Source organism: Ipomoea triloba, chromosome 4 (genome assembly GCF_003576645.1).
Source record: "Ipomoea triloba cultivar NCNSP0323 chromosome 4, ASM357664v1".
Taxonomy (NCBI): Eukaryota; Viridiplantae; Streptophyta; class Magnoliopsida; order Solanales; family Convolvulaceae; genus Ipomoea; species Ipomoea triloba.
This window is the reverse complement of record NC_044919.1, coordinates 29,763,780-29,786,623: the sequence shown is the minus strand read 5'-3', so window position 1 is coordinate 29,786,623 and position 22,844 is coordinate 29,763,780. Positions and strand designations below refer to the sequence as shown.

The following is a 22,844-nucleotide window of genomic DNA, read 5'->3' as shown; positions in this document are numbered from 1 at the left end:
CTCCAATTTCTTGGTGATATAAGCTAGTTTTTGGTAAATTGTCATCACACCTTAGATGAGACTTGTCATGGGCTACAAATGTGTGAACCTTGTTACCTGTCTCAGTCCAACTACATGCAGGCTCTTTCTTCATCTGCTGTGGGTTCTGATTTCATTGTTCTCAAAACTCGAAAAGCTTCCTCCAAGTGATTTGCGCGGCCAAGCAAATCAACCAAACAGGTGTAGTGTTCTGGCCAAGGTTCCAAATTATACTTGCTCTTCATTATCTCAAAAAATCTTTTGCCATCATCTACTAGGCCTGAATGGTTGCATGCATGGAGAAGAACCAAGAAGGTGATATGATCAGGAAAGATATTTTCCTCCTCCATCCTGAGGAATAAATTGGCAGTTTCTTCACCGCATCCATGCATTCCAAACGCGTTGATCATGCTCGTCCAAAGAACAGGATCTCTATCGTTTACACTATAAAAGATCTTGAATGAATTCCCAAGTGTTCCACAGCAGGCATACATGTCCAAAAGAGAGCTTGCTATAGAGCCCTGTAAATTGTAGCCTTTTCTAATTGAGTATCCATGAATCTCCCTTCCTTTCCTTAAAGCAGATAGATTAACGGTTGGGTTCGGGTTAATTCGGTTCGAAACAGTCGATTAATCGGAGTTTTTTTAATATATATATATAAATAAGTTTTTTTAATATATATATATATATATATATATATATATATATATATATAAATACTTGTGTGTAATACTAATACCCTAAATCCATAATTCCTATACTTATAGTGTTGCGGTATTATTTTTATATATTTCGTTATGAATTTAATCATTTATTATGATATGTATTTTATTTTAATTTATTTTATTATTTTAGGTGTTATTTTTAGGATTTTAAATTTTAGTTTTAAAAAAATCGGTTAACCGACTGATTAACAAAAAAAAATTTAGTTCTGTTAATTCGGTAACAAAAATTCCGATTCAGTTAACGGTTAAAGGTCTAAAAATTTCGATTAAAACGGTTCGGTTAACCTAACAGTTAAGCGAATGAACACCCTAGACTTAGCTAACACTCAAAATTGGTGAAGCTGGATCATTTTTAGCTGACATGCCTTTCCTGGCAATTTTGATATAGCCTATACAAACTTCATTATACACTATTTTGATACATACAACAGCTATACTTAAGCCAGAAAAATCCTTACATTTCAAAGTCCCTGGAGCACGACTAGCGGCCTCATTGTGAACCGGATTGAAGCATCAAGCACGTCTGTGGCTTTGACAAAGTAGCAAGGGATGCACCTTTCGTGCTATTGTTTGTGTAAAATTTGGAATCCCCTTATGACCTCAAAAGGCTGTGCAGCCCTTCAAGACTGACTGTAGCAGAACTACTTCAGCTGGGATGCAGAATGGCTAGCTACCCACGACTGGCTGCAGATTTCATGCTCTCTTCTTGGAGAGTCCACAAATGCAAGCTCCCTCCATGATCTCCACTGAATAAATATTTCATGTCACTAGTGAGGTGGAGAGCGGTGACAGGATGCTTATGACTCTTTAGCACTTTGTGAAGGTTCAACCTGTATTCAGGCAGTCTATTTCCAAGTGATAAACCGCATGTTGGATTACTCTGGGCAGACTCCTCGGTGGAGCAGTGTACCATTTTCCAGACCTTAACGGCTCCACTCTGGTGACCAGAGGCGTACCAGTTCGTTTCAAGCCAATCGGAAAACGAGCAACCTGCTAGGGAGAGAATGGAATCTGATGGAAGCTGTGACGTGTTGACGACTGCAAGACAGTCCCCGTTGATGCTCCAAACAGCAAGCATAATACCAGCAGCAGTTACAATTTCCCCTGTCAGGTCGTTAACATAGATAGCTGAAACCGGTGAAGGAAACTCAGGAAGCTGACGAACAAAAACCATGGAGCTAAGATCCCATACGATTACAGAACAGTCATCTGATCCGCTTACTATCATCATGTAAGGCTGGCTTACATGAAGGCATGTGATTTTGCCTGTATGTGCACAAAGTGCCTTCTCCAACAGTAAGTGTCTTAGTTCACGAGGGCCATCTGTGCCTATTCTCCAAATACATACCAATCCTTCATCACCTCCTGTAACCAGAATATTACCATCATGAGTAGCACTAACACATTGTATCTGGTTGCCTCCATGAAGATTCTCATGAGAAGAAAGAAGCCTATCTTGATCATAGCTCATAAATCTCAAACTACGGTCAGGAAATCCCCATGCAACATACTTAGTATATTTTCTAGGCTTTAGGAATGTATTTGCTCCTGCCACAAGAACTTTATCATTCAAGGTTACAATTTGAGATATAGAAGATGAGCTTTTACGGATTTCATGAGGAACAAGATACAAAGAATGCTTCAATAAATGACGAGGAAGCTTTCTATCAGTTCTCCTTTTCACGTGGGGCTTGAGGAACAATTGTTTTGGCGTTTGTCCAAAGTGGTTAATTTGAGCAAGAATTGAAGCCTTCATTGCCGGATCAGTTACAGAGTCAATGTCCACACTTCCTTCATAAGTATAATGATAGAAAACATTTACAGCTTTTTCAGCAGCCTGCCACCAAAAGTCAAACATGAGACTAAGGGAGAGAAGGAAAGCTGATAAACAGTTGGGAGAAATTCCATTTTTGAAATTGTTATCATCATTCACTGCAATTGCTCTCTTCTTTTCATAACTACTCAGTAATATTTATAATACCAAATACATGGTGTCACTGAGAGAAATTCCTTCAGAGTAACATGTTGATGAGGAAATTTAAATATGGGATACCCAATTGTCATGACATCTACCTTTCCCCTCTGCTTATAGCCAAAGATAAGGTCTATCCAGTGGTGAAGATTTTCTGAAACATAATCAGACTCCAGTGCTTCCCTATGCTTTCTGATAAACTCTCTAGCACTACCTTTTGCCCATAGAGGCAAAACGGTATCGTGAACCTGAGTAATAGCCAATGTATAAGGATACAATGATCTAAAGAAACAAATCCAACAGAATTTTCAGTTATAGCTTTTTAAAAAGGACAATGATCCAATATAATAATTTGAAACCAAGACAAACCTTTTCCCCTGATTGTTTCTCACCCAAGTCAAGATTAAACCTGTTTTCAAGGAATTCGGGCAAATAGAAGAATTCTGGAATGAGTTCCTTAACATCCGAAGTGTTGCCTTTCCTAGCAGCACTTGACCATGTATCCCTTATACTGTTGAAAAGACGATCTGCATGGTCAAACTGTCCACCCTGCAATTTTTTATTCTCAATACTGAAAGGTGGAAGGCGGATGAGGTAGAAGAGGACAATTCCAGCACTAGAATAGTGAGAGCCATAGTGGAATTTGGGTACCTCTGGATCATCCCAGCTCTCATATCTGAGGAGACAGAATAATATATTAGTGAAAATGCATAAACAAATACTTCCATATGAAATAAATTTTGTAAAGAAAAGTGCACTGTGGAGAAGAACGCAAGATCAACAGGAATATTTCAGGGGAAATTGAAATGTGGGGCCAACCTTTTTCTGAACTCTTCTTCCCCCTGTGCTGTTTGGCAACCCATTGGCTTGTCAAGCCTACGGAAAGTTTTAGGATCTGACAGGTTTATATTCTCACTATCATAATCCGCTAGAACCCAGGGGAACACTGGATACTGGGTAAGGTCACTGTATCCACGACCTGCGAGGGTGTTGAGATGCATGAGGTATTGGAAATTGCTAATTTCTCCACTTTGCCACCTCTTTGAGAAGGATTTTGCCATCACCTTAAAAAGGCGACTGCCTTCATTGTTTTCCTGCTTTGCTGATCCTGAAATTGTTGCATCCAATCTGTTTGATAGATGTCAAACAAAAAATACAGCATAATGGTCAACAAGCCTAGCACATATCCAACATTTGCTAAACCTATCCAAGTGTACAAGAAATATAAATCGGCGAAACACATGTAACATCTTAAAACAATGTTGATTATGCATTAATACCTAGACCAATGAATGTAAAGCACCAAACCTTTAAGGAGATAATTAAGGAGTTTTTTCCAAGTAATAGTTGGAGTAATTCTCACATAGTTGCATTTGTAGTAAATGTAGCATTGTTATCCTGACCACTGTCTAGAACCATGTCTATGGAAACAGAGAATAGGAACAAGAATAGTTAAAATTTTCCCATTATAAAACTGATACCTTCAAATAAACAATTTTCTGGATGCCAAGGATTTTTTTTAGGATGAATGGACCCCACTAAAATAATAAATGTGTTTCCTCACCATTTTAAAGTTTTATTTCAGGTGGAATATATCATTCAATACACCTAATTATTTCCACATTATATTTCAAAATGCCAAATAAACAGAAAATGCAGAAGATCAATAGTTTAACGGTAAAATGCAACAAGCAAAAAAATGGAATAAAACTTGAAGTGAATAACGTACATGTTGTTTCTTGGAAGATTCATCGCAACTAAATGTTTGAAAACCTCTTCTCTCTCCTTTTTGTGGAAAACCAATAGATCATTACAACCATCCATGCTAAAGATCTCAATGGCAACAGGACGGAGTTGGTAATCACGTTTCAAAATTTCATGGACACTATCCAGATTCCACATACGCCAAAGATGAGGCACATTACCACTAGTTCCAACCTTTTCCCTTCCCCATGCACCATCATATGCCCATGCTCTACCCCCAACGTAGGCTTTCGCTGTTGCAGCCCATGAGGAACTTGACTTGGAATGTGAATCCATGCTACAAGAGAAGTCCTTCTGTACACCCAAAGCCTGATCAATAACTGAGAGGTCATCTTCGCTCTCTTTTTCAAATATACATCCAGACTCATCAATGTAAAAGTTCTCAATGACATACAGGGATAGCTCTCCAATCAGGAAAATGCCATCATGCTTATCAAGACCCACAACTCTTTCACAGTTATATTTACATTTTATCTTCTCAACAGGCTCCAGGTAAGGTCTAATCAAGTATTCACCATTATCATTTAACTCTTTATCTGATCTGTCCTCTGGCACCTTAACTTCATCAACTTTTTCTAATAAAGAATGCATTGGAGATCCATGTTCAGACCTCCCATGTACACTCTCAGCTTTTCGGGTGGAGACTGCACTGGATTCACCAAATTCAACAGCAGAGCTGATACTGGCTTCATTTACACTGCTATCACGATCATCATTCCATCCAGCTTTGCTGGAAGTTGCATCCTTGAAATCATCTGAATCTTTGATAATTGATCCACTGTAAAGCTCACCACCAAAGCTATATCGTTGAGGATTGCCATTCAGAAAATTGAAGAAGTGATCTGATTCAGTATCAGAGGCATTGAGTTCATTTTCACTCTTCTCTTTGGGCAGTTCTAGTTCGACTAACTCAAACTGACCATTCAAAACATTCTGGATAGTATCATATTTCAATTTGCACCTCTCAAATTTCTTGCGCATCCTATAAGGACCTTCAATGGGGCAAAGTTGCCATTCAGGTTCTTCATCTGTGGAGGATTTACATATTGGAAATATCCCCCTCTCATGTACAAGTTGTTGAACATGAGTTTGCCACTCACTTTCAGCATGCAGTACCCATCCATACTTATCCTGCCGGATAACTCTTAATTCAGTAGCCACTCTGTCACGAACTAATTCAAGTGCAACTCTTTGTTCATTAATCTGGTCCCAGTGTCTGTCATCCGATTTCGTACAGTCCTTTAATTTTCTCCCCATGTCTCTCTTTCGGCGACTATCCATGCCTTTAATCCTTGCTCCAGGAAACTTCTTTGATGCTGAGATATACTGAACCCATGCAGCGGCAGCAGACTGTTCCAATACTTTATTAACCTCTAGTTGAAAATTAGGAAGCCACTCAAAAAAGGCAGACAAGTTTCCAGTCAAAAGTTTGTCAAAACCACCATGTAGAACATCAATAGTAATTCCTCGGTTTGGTTTATAAACAAGCAAGTCTTCAAATGCAGCCTTGCGGTGCACCAGCAAATATTTGAGGATATCAACAGCCATGTTTTTTACAATCCTTCTATGATCATGAAGAAGGGAAATTAGATTTACACAAAGGCAGCAATTTAGATCAGTGTCAATATTGCTTGGACAGAATATTATCTGCCTGTTAGCAACTAGGAGCTGTAAAACCGTGCAAATATCAACCCCAACATCTTCTGATGTTGAGTTCACAGGCAGTCTTTTATTTGATTCAGTTTGCAAACCTATACGTGAAAGCAATTCATCTTCTCCTATGCTGGTCAAGAATGATGGAAAGAAACAGAACAAAATCATTCTATTCATATTCTTCAAAATTGCATGTATATAAGCATCAAGTTGCTTGCCTCCTCTTCCAATAGATAGGAGCCCTTTTCCAATTGGAGCTGCTTCTTCAACACGACCATCTTTGTTTGCCAATTGTAGCATAGACAATAAGAATTCCAGAGCCTTCAACACACTGGAAGGTCGGGGGAAAGCTCCCATATACACCCTATCCACGATCATCCAGCATAATGCATCTAAATTCAAAGACCAACGGCTTTTATCCAGCTTTTTCTCACTTTCCTCATCATCACGCAAGAGACGCCTTTCAAGGAAGTTCATTAATGTAGTAAGCCACAGTCCCTGAAAGACCAGAACAGATTCAGCATCAACATCTAATGGAACACTCTCTAGAATACCCTCAATAAAAGGCATAGCTTTCATTTGTTCAGTCACCAAACCAGACACAACTTCTGCCATAAAGTCTAAAACAGCAGTAGCTCCAGCAGAGCAGGGACCACCACCATAGCCTGAATAATCAACTTCAAGGAGCAATTTTGAGCTAATAGTGAATGGTATTTCATTTGCAGCCAGTTGTCCATGAGAACTGGACCTTGTGTCTGAAGAAGAATGAACTCCATTGAAAGATGATGCAGCAGAATCTGTAGATGGAGAGGAAGCTATTTGGCCTTTATTCTCATTGTGAATAGTATTCCCTAGCATAGATGTCAATGCATTTACTGGTGACGAAGAAGATGGTGGTGGAAGTCTGGTATTAGATTTCTCAGATACGATAGGGGATTCAAAAGTCGTGAAGGATGGAGAACTTTGTGAATTTGTTTGATAGATAAGATCTGGCGTGTTTTTATCACACAAGCTGAAGTCATTGCTGCTGGAAGGAGCAGTGGAGACCTTGTCAGCCACTTGATCATCTATAGTCAGATTAGGTTGTGAATCATTCTTCATCTCTTTGCTCAAATCATTTTGGGTTGCAGCAATTGTGCACTCACTTTTATCTTTGCTTACATTCTTTGGCACCACTGGAATATCCTCAGAGTTGTTGGCATGTCCTTGAGGAAAGCTTACCAAACTTATAGAGGCATTCATTGACTGTTCCTGTTCATGAGCCAAGCTAGAGAACATATTATGGGAGCTATTAGTTTCATCACCATCATTCAGGTTCTTTTCTTCAATAGATACAGAGAGCTGTTTTGCCATTTTCACTGCTTGTGCAGCCCTATATGTCAGAAAACATCCAGTACACTTCAGAACATAAGTTATCCAGCATATTTAGGCAGAGAAAGCAGAATTTGTCAACAAGAATATAGAAAAACATTTTACAACAAACCTGACACAAGAAAAATATAGAGCAATACAACTTTCAAGAAACTCAGCACGTCGGCAAACCATTGAAAATGGATGAGACATTTTTGCCAGATCAACCATGAACCTAAGGACCGAGGTAGCAGCAGCAGGGGCTGAAGCCTCTCCACCCATTAACCGCGCAGCATAAGTTTTGTGCACAAGGGCTTCACCTTGAAGTTCTCCTGAGCAGTCCACACTACCATCTGCAAGCTCTGCAACAATGCCAACACTGATTTGTGAAAGATTGCCCGTTTGATGGGCAAGCATTGACTGCATAGACAACCTATCAAAAGTTGCTTTTTCCATGGTGATCACAGATTCCAACAACTCTGTAAATCTCAGTTCTCCATAATTTTCATCACTAGGCATAAGAGCATGAAAGTCCAACATGCGTACTTCAGGTAGTCTTGGATATACTGACTTGCCAAATATCAGACAGAACAAAATATAATATATATCAGGGGTATCATAGAAGCAGTGGAGCACTCTAGCCAAACCTTGGTAACCTCCACTTGAACGAAATTTAAGTGCAAATGCAGGATAAGATGCAAGACACACACCAAAAAGAGTCATGACCCATCTCATACTTGTAGGATGCACTGCTTCATCAAGGAAGTAGGTTATTAGTTTTGAAGAAACAATTTTATACCACTGTTCAAGCAAATCCTCTGATTTAATTGTCACTTGTAGATCAATAAACATCTCAAGCAACATATTTCTTACAATAACATGCTTCCCCATAGACTCTCTATTGATTTGGTGACGTGATATCAGCTCTGGGGGATTGAAGGTCATAATCGCAAACCCAACCACCCAATCTATTTCTGAGGGAAGAAAACCGTCTTCTAAAATTAATCCTAATAGTACAACTAATTTCTCTAACACAGGAACTTCAACATCACCTCTTTGCAGAGTTACAAGTAAATGCTGAACTAGGTTAATTCTACGGAGAATAGTGAGGTTGTGTTTCCTATACCAATGCACTGAAACTAAATGCTCAAGAAAGCCAATTAAAGCAATTTGAATTGGTATTGGGGCTGTTACCCAGACAGTCCAGTCCAACAATACATGCTCAACCATGTCAGCATTTGACAGGACAAGGCAATTAGAAGTTTCAGTAGGTACGACAGTGTTTTCAATATCTGAAGTAGGACTGAAAGAATCTTTTGCAGCAGAAAAATCATCCATATCTCCGTGGGATCCTACAGAAGAAAAGTCTTCGTGGAATTTTGACAAGCTAAGATCCTCAATACTGACTTCATTGATGGCTGAGACAGTTGATAGAGTCTTATCAGTAGTCTCAAACTTTTTTTGTTCAGAAAAAGAGGCCTCACAAGCAGCAATTTTGAAAAAGATCTCAAGTGATTGCATATCAAACAATGACATTCTTCTGTGCAGAAAGAGAGCAAGGAGATGGTATCCTCTAAGTTGCTGCATCTCACTCAAGTTTCGAGGATTCTGACGAAGAGCACAAGCAAGTAAGGTCAAAGCCATATGCAACATACCCCTAGTCTCAGCAGCTTCAACAAGACATAGAACAACGGCGATGCCACCAATAGGGCGAATAGTATCACCAATGACACATTGTTTGCAAATATAGACATCCCCAACAAGCCGCCCAATGCGTGGTATACCTATAGTGGGATCCAGAAGAATCCAGAAAGAATTAAATTGAATATTGTAGTTAGTAAATCATATGTATCGAAATTTTATTAGAAACATCACAAAAATGCTATTTTGTTTTATAGGAGAGATTCTTCATTGACTCACCCCCAATAGGAGAGGCTGCAGCTGATGTTGGATCAACTAGATTGACCACAGACACAGCTCCAGATGCTCGAGGAAGTTCTGTGCATGTTCCCTCAAAAGCAAATATGAGCTTCTTGCCAGAAAGCTGTAGCGAAAGATTACCTAATTGTTCAAAATCCCAAACAAAACCACTACACTCAGCATTGAAACTCCCTTGTTTGCCAGCATTTTCAGGCTTTTGTGCATGGGAAGTCAAAGGCAAGTCAGCATCCAAAGAATCAAGAATAGCCATACTGCCCCCACCACAGGCTTGATCAGGAACAAATTGCAACAGATTAGTGTCCTGGAAGAGGCCCCTATATCCTCTTCCAAGAATGTACATAAAACAGATAGAACCAGGTGAAAGAACCTCTTCAAAAAGATAGCAAGATCTAAGCTTCCATGACAAGTCACTAACCCTAGAACAAGGAACTGGTGTTCCAATAACTACCTGTAGAGCCTTTCCAGCTGGAGATGGAGAATACCCCAGTCTCCCTGTGTGTCTTAGTTTCCCATTAAGATATACATAAGCAACACTAGATTGGAAGAATCCCGCCAAGGCATTTGGTTTACTATGCACAACAGCCAGGTGATGCCACCTACCTTCCTCCATTTCCAACCCAGAAAATGACAAGGAAAAAGAGCTACTGGTAGCAAGAGTAAGGATTCCATCCTCCTGAAGATGAAGTGCTGCATAGAAAGCAGTTGAACTGTCTGCAGCTCCAACAGAAAACAACTGCAAAACATGTGGCTCATGATGTTGACCATCAGCTAGGGTCTGTGTTTTAGAATATCCAACAGTTGAAGCTTCTGCTTCCATTGCCAGTGATTTGAAAAATTTCCGAAATTGAAACCAACAGACAAAAGAATAACCAGCAGCAGGGGGCCAAGACCTTTCCCCAAGCGGCACATGAATTGAAGCATGCCCTGTTTTGCTCATGTCAATCTCAATAAATGGTGCTAAAGCAACATCTTCTGAAGTCATATCCTCCTTAAGAATCAATTTTTCCATCATATCTACAAGAAAACGACCAGATGTAGCAAGTCTCGTTTGCAGAATGTATCTAACAATGACTCGAAGTTCAGACGCTGATAGCCTGTAACCAAAAGTTATAGAGCTCATCTCACTAGAGGTACTAGATGATTGCTGACATTGGAGAGAAGTCCTAGACTAGATAAAATGTAATTACCTATATGCCCCAAGGACCTCAATGATTTTCAAAGCATGCAATAGTAGTGGTGATGAGCCTGATAGGAACGGGTATATCATCTCAAGTAGGAGTTCCACACAACCTACCAGTATCATAGGCATCAATTGCTAAGGTCATGATTAAAAACAGGTATTTAAAAGATAACCAAAATCATCAGAATCTCACCTACAGATGTGAGGTTTTCCTTGTTGAAGGAGCTAGCACAAGCAAGTTTGTCAATGAAGCTTAATACCTCTAATTGCAATTTTGGAGTAAAGAGCAACAGTGCACGTAATAGCACTTTAACAGCACCAGCATTAAAAATCCATTCCTTGTCAGGAACAAGAGAACCAGAATGCGTAACAAGAAGAAAACATGTAGACTCATTTTGATTAACACGCGGCAGTGTTGCACCTTCTGACATCATGAATGGTGGAATCACTATCTCAAGAGCAAGTTCCAATAACAGATGTACAACTTGCCGTTCAAAATCAACACAAATTATTCCAGTCTCCGAGAGGAGATCATAAAATGTAAGGGAAGATATGATTGTTTGCAATTTTGTCCTGTTAGCAGCATTATTACAAACTGCACTTGTCATCACACGTAACAGATAAGTAAACACCTTAACATAAATGGCTAAATAAGACTGATTTGTAAGTTCGCCACTTTGAAAAGATTGGAGTGTGGTAAATAGAAGAGAAAACCCAGTTGCTTCACCAAAGATCCTCTGAGCTGAACTACTGACTCCTAGGATGCGCCACAAAGCTCCAAATATATCACATTTTGCATCATCTTGAATTCTATATTGAGATCCCAAAGCACTTGTAACCATTCCATTTTTTAAAATGTCAACCACTGCTCCCAACTCTTCGGGATGAGACTGAAAAAGTATAAATCCATCAACATTTTTTACAGCATACAGTAGAAGTTTTCTAATATCTACAGTTGCCATGACAGAAAACTGATGCAATTGCCAACATGGATTTAATCTATTTATTGAAGGCAAGAATGCACTCTTAGTGTTATGAGAGTTGGGCTATACAAGCAAGGACTATAAAAAAGAGGAAGATGCTGTTGTCAGAAGGCAGCATGCCTATGAATAAAAACTGATACTATGTGAATTTCTTAAAGACCCTTAGAACCTCCATGTTACAGTTATAAGTATAAATTTTATCAGTTATGATAACTAAAATATTAAGTCACCTGTCTCTAATACTTGAGTTTTTAAGTTTAGGTGGAACATCCAATTTAATATGGCATAAGATCAAGTCAGTGAGTACTCCCCACCCACCCACACAAAGAGAGAGAATAGGTCAGTCTTGGATTTTAGTCCCACTTGCCACCCATCATCAAAATATTCATATATCCAAGCCACACATGACGGGGCACATTAACAATGACAAATAAAATATCAAATGTCTCACTTCTCTAATAGCTTGAGCTCTTGAATGAGATATAGCACATAGCACTTAGTAATTCTAGTTGAAAGCATTAACCCAACATAGATCTATAAATAATTCAAAGTCTAGGGAAGAAAAAACAAACCTGTGCAACGTCTTCAATTATTAAGCATGACATCACTCGAAGGACACCTGGACGATGAATATTAGATGCCAAGAAAGGAAGTATAGTGGTCACCCCATTAGCTGAGCGAAATGATGCTTGATTTGCTTCTGCTTTCTTCAATAAAGAGGCCATGCAGTCCCAAGCAATTGTTGTTATGCTTTCTACTTCAAAGAGAAGGAGTTTTCGAAAACTAGATTCCAGCAATTTGGGTGAAGAAATGATTGAATCCTTATTGTCCATGTGTTTATTGAAGCTGCTTGAGCTTGATTTTATCTCCGGTGAACTACATTCAGCATTGTTATGCTCTACACCAGAAAGAAACTTATGCTGCTTCAAATCATCTAAAAGAACCTCTAATACACCAACTTCTCTCAGTACTTTCTTGTACTGTTGATCAAAAGATAAAAGTTTTATGAAGAATGATAAGATAGTATGCTTCAATTCAGAAGTGATTGCCTGCTGCAATAAACAACAAAGTGCAAGCAACTCCTGTTCAGGTATGCAATTCACCACGGTCACAGCATATTCAAGAATTTTCAAAATTATCTCTTGCAAAGATGGAGGTAAATCATCCATATTAAGGATAAAGAGGGGTACTGTTCGCAACTCCTGACACAATTTGTAATTTTCAACATGACTTGAAAAAATTTTAAACATCCTGTTGAGGACTTCAACCTGCAGCTCCCTACTATCAGCTTTCAGGAAAATGTCTTGCAACATTTGGACAGCTTCTAGATCTTTAATTTGGCCATTATCCTTCTCACAAAATTCAACGCTAATTTGGTCATATGATGAGGTACGACTTCTGTTATGCCCAGTAGGATTGGCATGAGAACTTTTGGAAGTTTTCAAAGCTGGACCAGTTTGAGCAAGACTAATAAGAACATCAAGCAACCGAGACAGCGTAGGACAGACATTCTGCGGAGAAGCCTCTGCAGCAAGCTCTTGATCCGTAAGAGACTTTGAATAGTAACTTTGACCCTTAGAAAGTGCTAAAGCAAACTGAACAAGGAATTGATAACCGTGAGCATTATGGATATCCTCTTTGAGCCTGATACCACCAGCCCCTAGAAGTCAAAACTGTCTTGAATCAGCACCACCCCAAGCCAAAAAGGATAATTTTATAGCATTGTAAGGACTTGAAAACGATCTTGCTCAATTTATATTTGTAAAAGATGTGCAGTCTCACTCAATTTGTGTTATGGTAGTATACAGCATTATAGCAACTTGAAAGCCATTCAGAAACAAAGTATACTCTCCAAATCTAGTTTTGATCCAAGTGAATGCAAGAAAACCATTTACCTGGCCTGTATGACAATTCAACACATTCAAGAAGCAAGTCTACTATGCCCATTGTGTAGGCAGAATCTCCACAATCAGGAGTAAAATCCTTCACAGCCAGTAGAAGTACTTTTATCTGGGACATAGAAAAGGCTAATTATCAATACAGCAAACTTCGAAGATTATTCATCAACTGCAAGATAAATCTCAAAGAGCATGAACATAAAGAAGAACATATTATGATTTTTGCTGGAATTTAAAATGTCAAATTATACAGATGTAAGCATTGAGAAGAACAATAATGATGAAGGGTAAGGGCTATATAATCGTCATGTGATAGGATTCAAATAGCTTATAGCACTCTCAAGGGATATGAGGAAAGCTGACAAGACTATAAGTCTATAACAGAGGAAAAATGATAAACTAAAGATAGACCTAGTAAACAGAAAATTAAATGTCAGTTTGAAACACCAAAAAAGATGTCCATGCAACTTCTTGTTTTATTTTGATAAGTAGAATGATGTCAATGCAACTTTCCACTAGAATGCAATCAAAATAAGGAAGCCTTAAAATTTCTTCCTAGGTAGCAACAAGAGTATTTCAGGCAGATTTCAGACGTTTTCCAAACACTATTAAAACGACAGAAATTCTAAAGTCAACTAGCAACAAGGTTGTAACTTAACAAGATGTTGATTTTCCTCCAGAAAAGCTAAATGGGAAGGTTGTTTCTTGATTGGAGTTAATAATTAATGATAAGAATCATAGTGTGTGGCAGGGCATACCAGAAGATGCTTGTGTATGTACTTGACAGTGCTGCCATTGTCATTAGCCAAAAGAAGACCAAGTACCTGGATCAAGTATCCAATATAAGAACATATTAAAGGTGAAGTTCCATTCAGCAAAGTTAATATACAAAGTCTACTCATACTAATTGACAATATGTACACAGCTTTGGAAGTGAAAAACAATCAGCTAATACCTGCATAGCATGTCTGTGAAGCTGAAGAGTGTGCAATGACACAAGGCCTTCCTTATATCGAGAAAAGGCAATAAAAGATCCATCGGCAACCATTTGGAATAGTAGCTGAAGAGAGTTGTCCTCTATCAAACTTTGAGCAGCAAAAGGGTGGCTACACAATGCCTTCATAATATGCACAATACTTTCCTCTACCTGCACAGGTGCAAAAATGAACAGAAAATTTACTTACAAGTCACCTTCAAAAACCCTTTTTGCCATTTTGGTAATGCTAATATCAAAACTCTATATTATTATTACAATAAAGCCAATTCAAAACCTTCTAGTTGAAATTGTTTTCAGCTCAGAAGACACTAAAGACGGAAATAGTTTCATTATGTTGCAATGCAATAGAACTAACCCCCCACCACCACCACCATTGAAAAAAAAAAATTACATATTTTCCTAAACCACAATTGTGATTGAACTTAGCTTGGTGAAGAAGAACCGGTTTCTCTTCAAAATTCAGACATAAAAACAAAAGACAATTTACAGAGAGCTGCAGATCCTTTTCATCCTCGTTTCTATAAGGCCAAAATAACCCTTTCTTAGCTTTCATACAAAAGGCAGACTGCAGTTCAGAAAATATTTATTAAAAAAGTAATTAAAAAAAGAACTGGCACTTTGCATCCCCTTATTCTACCAATAGGGACCTGTTGGGCAGGTTCATATTTCCCCAATCAGACCAATGCTACGGTCTGTCAAGACTCATTTAAAGTTCTTGCCAACAAGATGAATCTCCACAGAAACATAGAAAGAAATCAAATAAACAATGATAAGATCGTAAACATAATGCAAATAAAAATAGTAAACAACTATCAAATTCCTACCCAATAACATACACTCAAAAAGCTAGTAATACATGTGGAAATATTAGAATTGATATGCGTATATTTTAGGATCTGTAATTAGTGATACTGATTTTATTCTTTCCTAGTTTAGTTATTCTTTAATTTACTTTCCCAGATTATAGGATTTTCTTTCTTATAATCAGTCTTCCTTTTGGTATAAATTAGGACTTGTATTTTTCAATTAAGTAATAAGATTATTCAGGATTTCTTACATGGTATCAGAGCCTGACTCTAAACCCCTAGTCCTTCTCTATTGTCCCTCACCAAATCTCTCTAGCAGCTATGTCTAAATTGGAAACCCGAACCCCATACTGATCAAGCTCGTGCTAATGTGGCTGCAGCCGCTGAAGCATCACCCAATGAAGTCAGTCCTTTCTCAAAAATTCAACTCAAGGCACTGCAGAAGTTTTTTGGGCAGATATCTACTGCACAACAGTCAATTCCACCTTCAGCCAAAGCACATGTTAGTATGATGAGTCATCAAGGTACTACCTCTCATGCATTTGCTGCAAATTCCAATAACACAGGTCCTTGGATTGTGGATTCTGGGGCATCCGACCATATGTCAGGTGATTTGAAGGTTTCCCATACATTCAAACCGTGTATTAATCCCACCACGGTCAGAAATGCTGATGGATCCCTCTCCAACGTGATAAGTGTTAGAGTAATATGGGGTTGGTTAGAAGGATTTGGCTTGTGGCTATCATTCATCCATTGTACCTATATATTGTATAGCTCTCTAAACTTCAAAGAATATCAGAATACATACGTACAGTCATTGTGAGTTAAGCTTCTCCTATAAACACTAACATGGTATCAGAGTCGGCAAGAGTGAGGTAGTGGGCTGTGTTCGGAACGGCATCGCGACGCCGGAGCAAGAAGCAAGCCGCCGTCGGATCCTCCACGTGCCGCCGCGTCACCTCTGCTGATGAATCCCTCTCCAACGTGATAAGAACAGGATCTGTCAAACTAACTGATGAACTTCTCCTTTCATCCGTTCTTTTTGTTCCTAAATTAAGTTGCAACCTACTCTCCATCAGTAAACTCACTAGAGACATGAACTGTGTGACTAAATTCTATCCTAAGCTTTGTGAATTTCAGGTTGTGGGCTCGTGGTAGGTGATTGGCAGTGCTGAAATTTGTGGTGGTCTCTATATTCTCAAAAACACTCCTAAAAAACAAACAAGTCCCTAATGTTGAACAATGAACTACCTAGAGAACTCAACTTGTATTTGTATATATTTCTGATGTTATGTACAAGGAAGAGTACAACTATTTATACAAGAAAAGAGCTAACTCTAGCCACAGGTTTCAAACATTCAAACCCAGGGTTGAGAGTGACTCCAACCATCTGTCATCCTCTCTTCCTACAATCAACCCATCTTCACCTCTAATAATCAACCACCCATCCTCAGAAAACACTCCACCAAATTCACCTCCTCAATCACCACTTGAAGACAGAAACAAAGAACTTCGTGTTTATAGAAGGAGAAAACTTGCCACCATGCAAAGCAAGGATTGTTCAAACACATATCTGAGCTCACTTGACCATGAAAATCATGAAGGTAAGGACTCTATGACCCATGAGTTGGTACCTACTACTATTGATGATCTTGATTTGCCTATTGCTCATCAGAGAAGGGTGATAGAACATGCACTAGTCACCCCATAGAAAGGTATCTTGCTTATGGGAAATTAACTCCTATGTATCGAGCCTTTGTCTCTTCTCTTGATCTTGTCCAGATTCCCACAAGCATCTACGAGGCACTAAAAGATCCTAAATAGAAGGTTGTTGTCGATGAGGAAATCAATGCAGCTAAGAAAAATAGCACATGGGTTCTTGTTGAGTTGCCTCAAGGAAAACATGCAGTTGGATGTAAGTGGATTTTCACTATCAAGTACAATCCAAATGGGAGTATCAAAAGATCCAAGGCTCGGTTGGTTGCCCAGGGGTTCACTCAATCATATGGTGTTGACTATTAGGAGACGTTTGTTCCTATCGCCAAACTCAATACATTAAGAGTTCTATTATCACTTGCTATAAATTGTGATTGGCCTTTATATCAGTTGGATGTAAAAATGTGTTTTTAAATGGAGAATTGGAAGAAGAAGTGTATATGGAAATTCCACCAGGTTTGAAGAAGAACCCCAGTTGACGACTGGTATGCAAACTACAAAAATCTCTCTACGGCTTGAAACAATCACCTCGGGCATGGTTTGATAGGTTTGCAAAGTCAATTGTAAAACTTGGATACACACAGTGCCAGGCTGATCATACCTTGTTTGTGAAAATCTCTTCAACAGGAAAGTTGGCAATTCTCATTGTCTATGTGGATGACATAATCCTAACAGGAGATGATTCAGGTGAGATTTCAAACCTCAAGAGATTTCTTGCATCAGAATTTGAGATCAAAGATCTAGGATCCCTCAAATACTTTCTTGGGATAGAGGTAGCTCAATCTAAGGGATTGTTATATCTCAATGAAAGTACATCCTAGATCTTCTAAGTGAAACTGGAATGCTCGGGAGTAAACCAGCAGATACTCCAATGGACCCTAACTTTAAAATAAACCGGAGTGGGGAACCAATTCCAGTAGAGAGGTGGAGTTATCAAAGATTAGTGGGAAAACTAATTTATCTCTCCCATACCAGACCTAATATTGCTTTCTCTGTTAGTGTTGTAAGTCAACATATGCACAACCCTAATGAGGAGCATTTGGAAGCTGTTTATTGCATTCTAAGGTACCTCAAAATGACACCAGGTCTTAGACTGCACTTCCGAAAACATGACAACCGAGACCTAGAAGTCTACACGGATTCTAGTTGGGCTGGAGAGTTGACTGATAGACAATCAATTAGTGGTTACTGTACCTATGTATGGGGAAATCTAGTCACTTGGCACAGCAAAAAACAGTCAGTGATCTCTCGAAGCAGTGCAGAATCATAATACTGTGCACTAGCATTAGGTATATGTGAGGGGATATGGATTAGAAGGTTATTGAATGAGTTGAAAATTGAGGCTCTTGCATCTTTCAAAATGTACAGTGATAGTCAAGTTGCCATCAGCATTGCTAAGAACCCGGTTCATCACGATAGAACAAAGCATGTTGAAATAGACAAGCACTTCATTTAGGAGAAGGTGAATTCAAGAATCATTGAACTCAACTACATTCCTACAAAGAAACAGATAGCCGACATCTTTACAAAGGCTCTACCTAGAACAAGCTTTGAAGAATTCAATTCCAAGTTGGGCTTGTATAATATATACAACTCAGCTTGGGGGGGAGTGTGGAAATATTAGAATTGATATGCGTATATTTTAGGATATGTAATTAGTGATACTGATTTTATTCTTTCCTAGTTTAGTTATTCTTTTATTTACTTTCCCAGATTATAGGATTTTCTTTCTTATAATCCGTCTTCCTTTTTGTATAAATTAGGACTTGTATTTTTCAATTAAGTAATAAGAATTATTCAGGATTTCTTACAGTACAAAATCAGTTAATAAAGTAACAAGTAAACAGAGCAGGCATGCAGAGAAACTACCTCAAGCCAACACACTGAACCAGTGTCACCACGAAGATTTCTCTCTGCCATTACTGGTTCCTTATCACTGCCAACATTTTGCCTCAAATGACCCTCATTGAGACCAAGAAGAGAATTGAGAATATGAATGAGACAGCACAGGATTCCAGAATCAAGTAGAGACTGCTTATCAGTGGGCTGTAGGAAATGTATACCAATTACAATTCAGAACGGGAATGCCCAGCATTTGCTAGCTTATAAGTCTACTCCCTAATATTATCAGTATTCAGTGCCTAGCATAATCTAGACAGGCTGAATTACAACTTTGATGCAAACACAAAGAGTCTTTTGAAACAAAATTCAAATAATAAACATTGATTATCAAAGCAGTGAAGATAAAAGTCAACTGTTTCTTATTGGTAGATATAGAAAAAAGATGAGTGTATATACCCCAGAAACAAGGACCTCCACTGCATATAATAAATTTGCACCAAGGTTAATACCATCCTGTGAATATAATGATTGAATAATGTCACAATTAGACCAGCATAACTCATACAACAAATGGGGTTAAAATGTAATATGAAGTACAGACAAAAGGATTCACATATAAATGTTATTGAATAACCTTTGTGATTTCAGAGAAAAAGCTCAAGACTTTCTCAACTTCCAAAGATCTGGTTTTGCTGCTAAGCTTCAATTTTTCAATATCTGTTACAAATGTTCTTCCCACAACAAAGGAAAATATATGTGTTTCTACTAACCTGTAAGACAGTTTGAACTTGGTTTACAATCACCATAAGATTAAAAAATAAATAAATAAATAACAGTAAAATTTCCATTCACAGTTAGAAGTAATGAAACATTAACTCAAAATTACATTGCACAAAAGAAAGGGAAGTACCCAAGAAATATATAATTTATTTACAATTTCTTAAGAAGAAAATAAATAAAGTTCACAGTTATAAAGCAGATGATTAAACAAATTATTAACTCAGAATTGCCCTGTACAAAACAAAATATAAGGATCCATGGAAAGTCAACTAGTTTTATAATTTGTTAAGAAAATAAATATATCTCTGTATGAGAATTTTGTTTTCTGGGGTACTTATATCTCACAGATGATATTATTAAACAAAATATCAACTGCAAGTCTGTACAAAAGGTAAGGATCTAAGCAAAGTCAAAAAAAACAAAAAACAAAAAAAACAAAAAAAAAAAAGCTTTGCTATGGAGTACTTGATAACAGAATAAATAAATAAATAAATAAATCTAAGAATGTAAATGTAAATGAAATTGAAAACACAAATTCTTAAACTGCAACTTTATCCAGTCATCATTTCAACTCAGGAAGTCAGGAGAATATTCTAGTACTCTTAAATTTAAATGTCATAAAAAGAATGACACACTACAGGGAAATAAACTAAGAAGAGGCAAAAATTACTCCCTTACTTGGTAATTAATTGAGCTACATCTGCCTGATTCTTCACTAATTTACAGAAAGCATCAACAGTCATAATCAAGGCTTTTTCCTTTTCCTGCCCAAAGAAAGAACACTATGATGTTGTCCAGTGTATGAATTGATAAAATTAAACTTTTCTTTATGCAAACTAAGAAAAACCTTTTCCGAACTTGAAGAGTGGAACTCTTCCCAATATCTCCTGAAGTCCAATTCCAGTTCCCGTTTGCCTCTGTTTTCAAGGTCAGAGGTGAAACAAAGAAAAATATAAATCTAAAATATTTAAGTGATGAAAATTTCACAATTTAATTTTCTTCCTCTCATAGATTCACTTGCAGATTATTATAATGCATAACTCATAACTCAAAGCATCAGGCAAGGTGATCCAAGTAAATACTTTCAAATAGCATATTGGCTCAAGGGAAATCTTTAGCATTTACATAAAAACACTTGATTTCCTGATGAAGTTGTGAAATAAAAAATGATCAAGCTAAATTGATAACTGGCACAACCCACCATATATTTTTTTCCTTTACTCTTATAGGCCTTTATCTGCAGAGCACAGCTGCCACTGCATTACCACATAAGTATAAATTTTTTACTGATTAGCTATCATATAGTCAGTAATTTCTCAGTTCTTTTTCAACTTACTCCTACATTCTGTCCAATGCAAGGTTGTTCAAACTTGGTGAAGAAGGGGGTCATTGAAAGAGAAAATGAGAATAATGGAAAATGTTTTTCTGGCAAGGAGTTAAAAGCAGCATGAAGTGAAAAAATAAATAAACGTGACGTTTTGTACTTGATGGTCTTTTTTACCATAATAACTAGAGCATGGCCTATCCACAAACCTGACTAATGCTGTCTGTTTAATTGCTTCTATGGTAAATATTCATGGTTTTGGAGCTTAAACTTGCAGACCAGGCACAAAAAGATAGGTCTATCCTTTGAGTAGTAAAATCAAAAACTTTTCCTAACAAAGAGCAAGTGCATGTAATCATGCAAGATTACCTGAAAACGAATGCCCTACTAATGTCACATTCATACTTACAGCTTAAAATAAAACAGAGTAATCAATATGGACGAATGCAACAAAATTTGGTAAAAGCACAGGTTGATATCATTAGTGGGAAGAATCTGCATACCTTGAAGGCGAAAATATGAAGTCCTGATTGACTGGAGAAGCATAGCTCTCCCGAAAGGACGAGGAAGAAGAAATCGAAGAGGATGAAACAGCAGATGAAGAATGAGACAAGCCGACCTTTTCCTTGAAGTCTTTAAGCAATGTTGCCCATTTCATCGTTCTGCCGGGCGATTTCTGAAACATTCAATCCTGCGTCTCTCATCCGACAAACCGACCAATCTCCACTTGGTTCAATCCCGCGCAGATCCGAACCCCTCTATACCTATCTAGAATGATCACCTAGCTCGATAAACCCCCAATGCATAAACATACATGAGCTGAAAAATGAAAAAATTATGCATCCATTATATAATTTACAAAATAAAATAAAATGTGAGGAAAATAGTAAATTAATTGAGCTGATCGATCAGAGTAACACGGAGATGAAAGGTGCAATACCTGGATAATTTTAAATTTTGTCCAGATATGTAAATTATAATTACAACTACTCAGATTCTTTCTGTTTTCTTCTTCGTCTTATGATCTCGCTTTGAATTTGATGCAATTTGCTTTTCAACAAGCGTTCGTGACAGCGAAATGAGAAATGGCGACGATGAGGACGAAGGATTTTGCTGTTCTGTTTAATTTTTCTTCTCGTTTTGATTTTCTTTCGTTAGTTATTTTCTTTCAGACTCCCGCCAGCTTTCGGACGGCCTCTCGCGCCTTGTTTCTCGCTCTACAGTCTGAAACTCCAAAATATTAAATACTTCTCTCTCCTCTTTTTACTGGATTATCTTTATAAGAGAATCCATAAGGCCTTTCGCAATAGTTTAGTTTTTAGCCAAAATTTTTGTAAGTCTAAATATTCACATTATCATCCACTATCTCACTCAATCTCAAAAATATTTCTTTTCATTAATTTTAAGTTTTTTTTTAATTTTTTTAGACTCACCATTTGACTCCATTATATTTTATTTATTTACTTATTTTTTATCATTATATAAATTATAATTACAATTATTATTTTATTATATTTAAATTTAACAATGTTTCAACAAATTTAAAAAACAAAAAACAAAAAACAAAACAAAAAAAGAAGAAAAAAGTTCTACAACTGCCAAAATTTTTCTTTTAAAAAAAACAACTGCCAAAATTTAACAATTTATATATATTAAAAATAAAAAATAAAAAAAAATAAATAAAAAAAAGAGGGATTTGTTTGTTGCAATTCAAAGGCCAAAAAAAACAAAATAACTTTTTCAAAAGGAATTTGGCCGTTGCATTCGTCGTTGCATTGAATGCAACGGCCAAAAGAGGAATAAAAAATAAGATAGTTGCCATGTTTGGTAAATAATTAGCCTATCAGTCAATTTTGGTTTATTTGACCACTATTAGTTGTTTGGTTAATAAGTTT

The 22,844-nt window shown here is 37.4% G+C and overlaps 1 protein-coding gene across 1 annotated transcript; it reads right to left on the bottom strand.

Annotated features, from left to right (window-relative positions):
* Nucleotides 1–1,248: 1,248 nt before the first annotated feature.
* On the bottom strand, nt 1,249–21,607 carry LOC116017660 (protein SPIRRIG-like). The gene is made up of 19 exons (XM_031258282.1): nt 21,453–21,607; nt 20,473–20,542; nt 20,304–20,389; nt 19,480–19,615; nt 19,302–19,358; nt 18,873–19,049; nt 14,440–14,631; nt 14,243–14,308; nt 13,482–13,596; nt 12,159–13,246; nt 10,797–11,493; nt 10,611–10,713; nt 9,403–10,517; nt 7,616–9,266; nt 4,445–7,504; nt 3,535–3,843; nt 3,085–3,391; nt 2,817–2,963; nt 1,249–2,580 (listed from the first exon to the last, which is right to left on the bottom strand). The coding sequence occupies exons 1-19, from the start codon at nt 21,605–21,607 to the stop codon at nt 1,414–1,416; spliced, it is 10,698 nt and encodes a 3,565-aa protein (XP_031114142.1). The 3' UTR covers nt 1,249–1,413.
* Nucleotides 21,608–22,844: the final 1,237 nt, after the last annotated feature.

Coding starts and splice junctions, on each gene's coding strand:
- LOC116017660 (XM_031258282.1), bottom strand. CDS start 21,607: ATGAAATGGGCAACATTGCTTAAAGACTTCAAGGAAAAGGTCGGCTTG. Junction 10,518..10,610: donor GAGGTCCTTGGGGCATATAG/GTAATTACATTT, acceptor TTTTGGTTACAG/GCTATCAGCGTCTGAACTTC. Junction 3,392..3,534: donor GAAGAAGAGTTCAGAAAAAG/GTTGGCCCCACA, acceptor CTGTCTCCTCAG/ATATGAGAGCTGGGATGATC.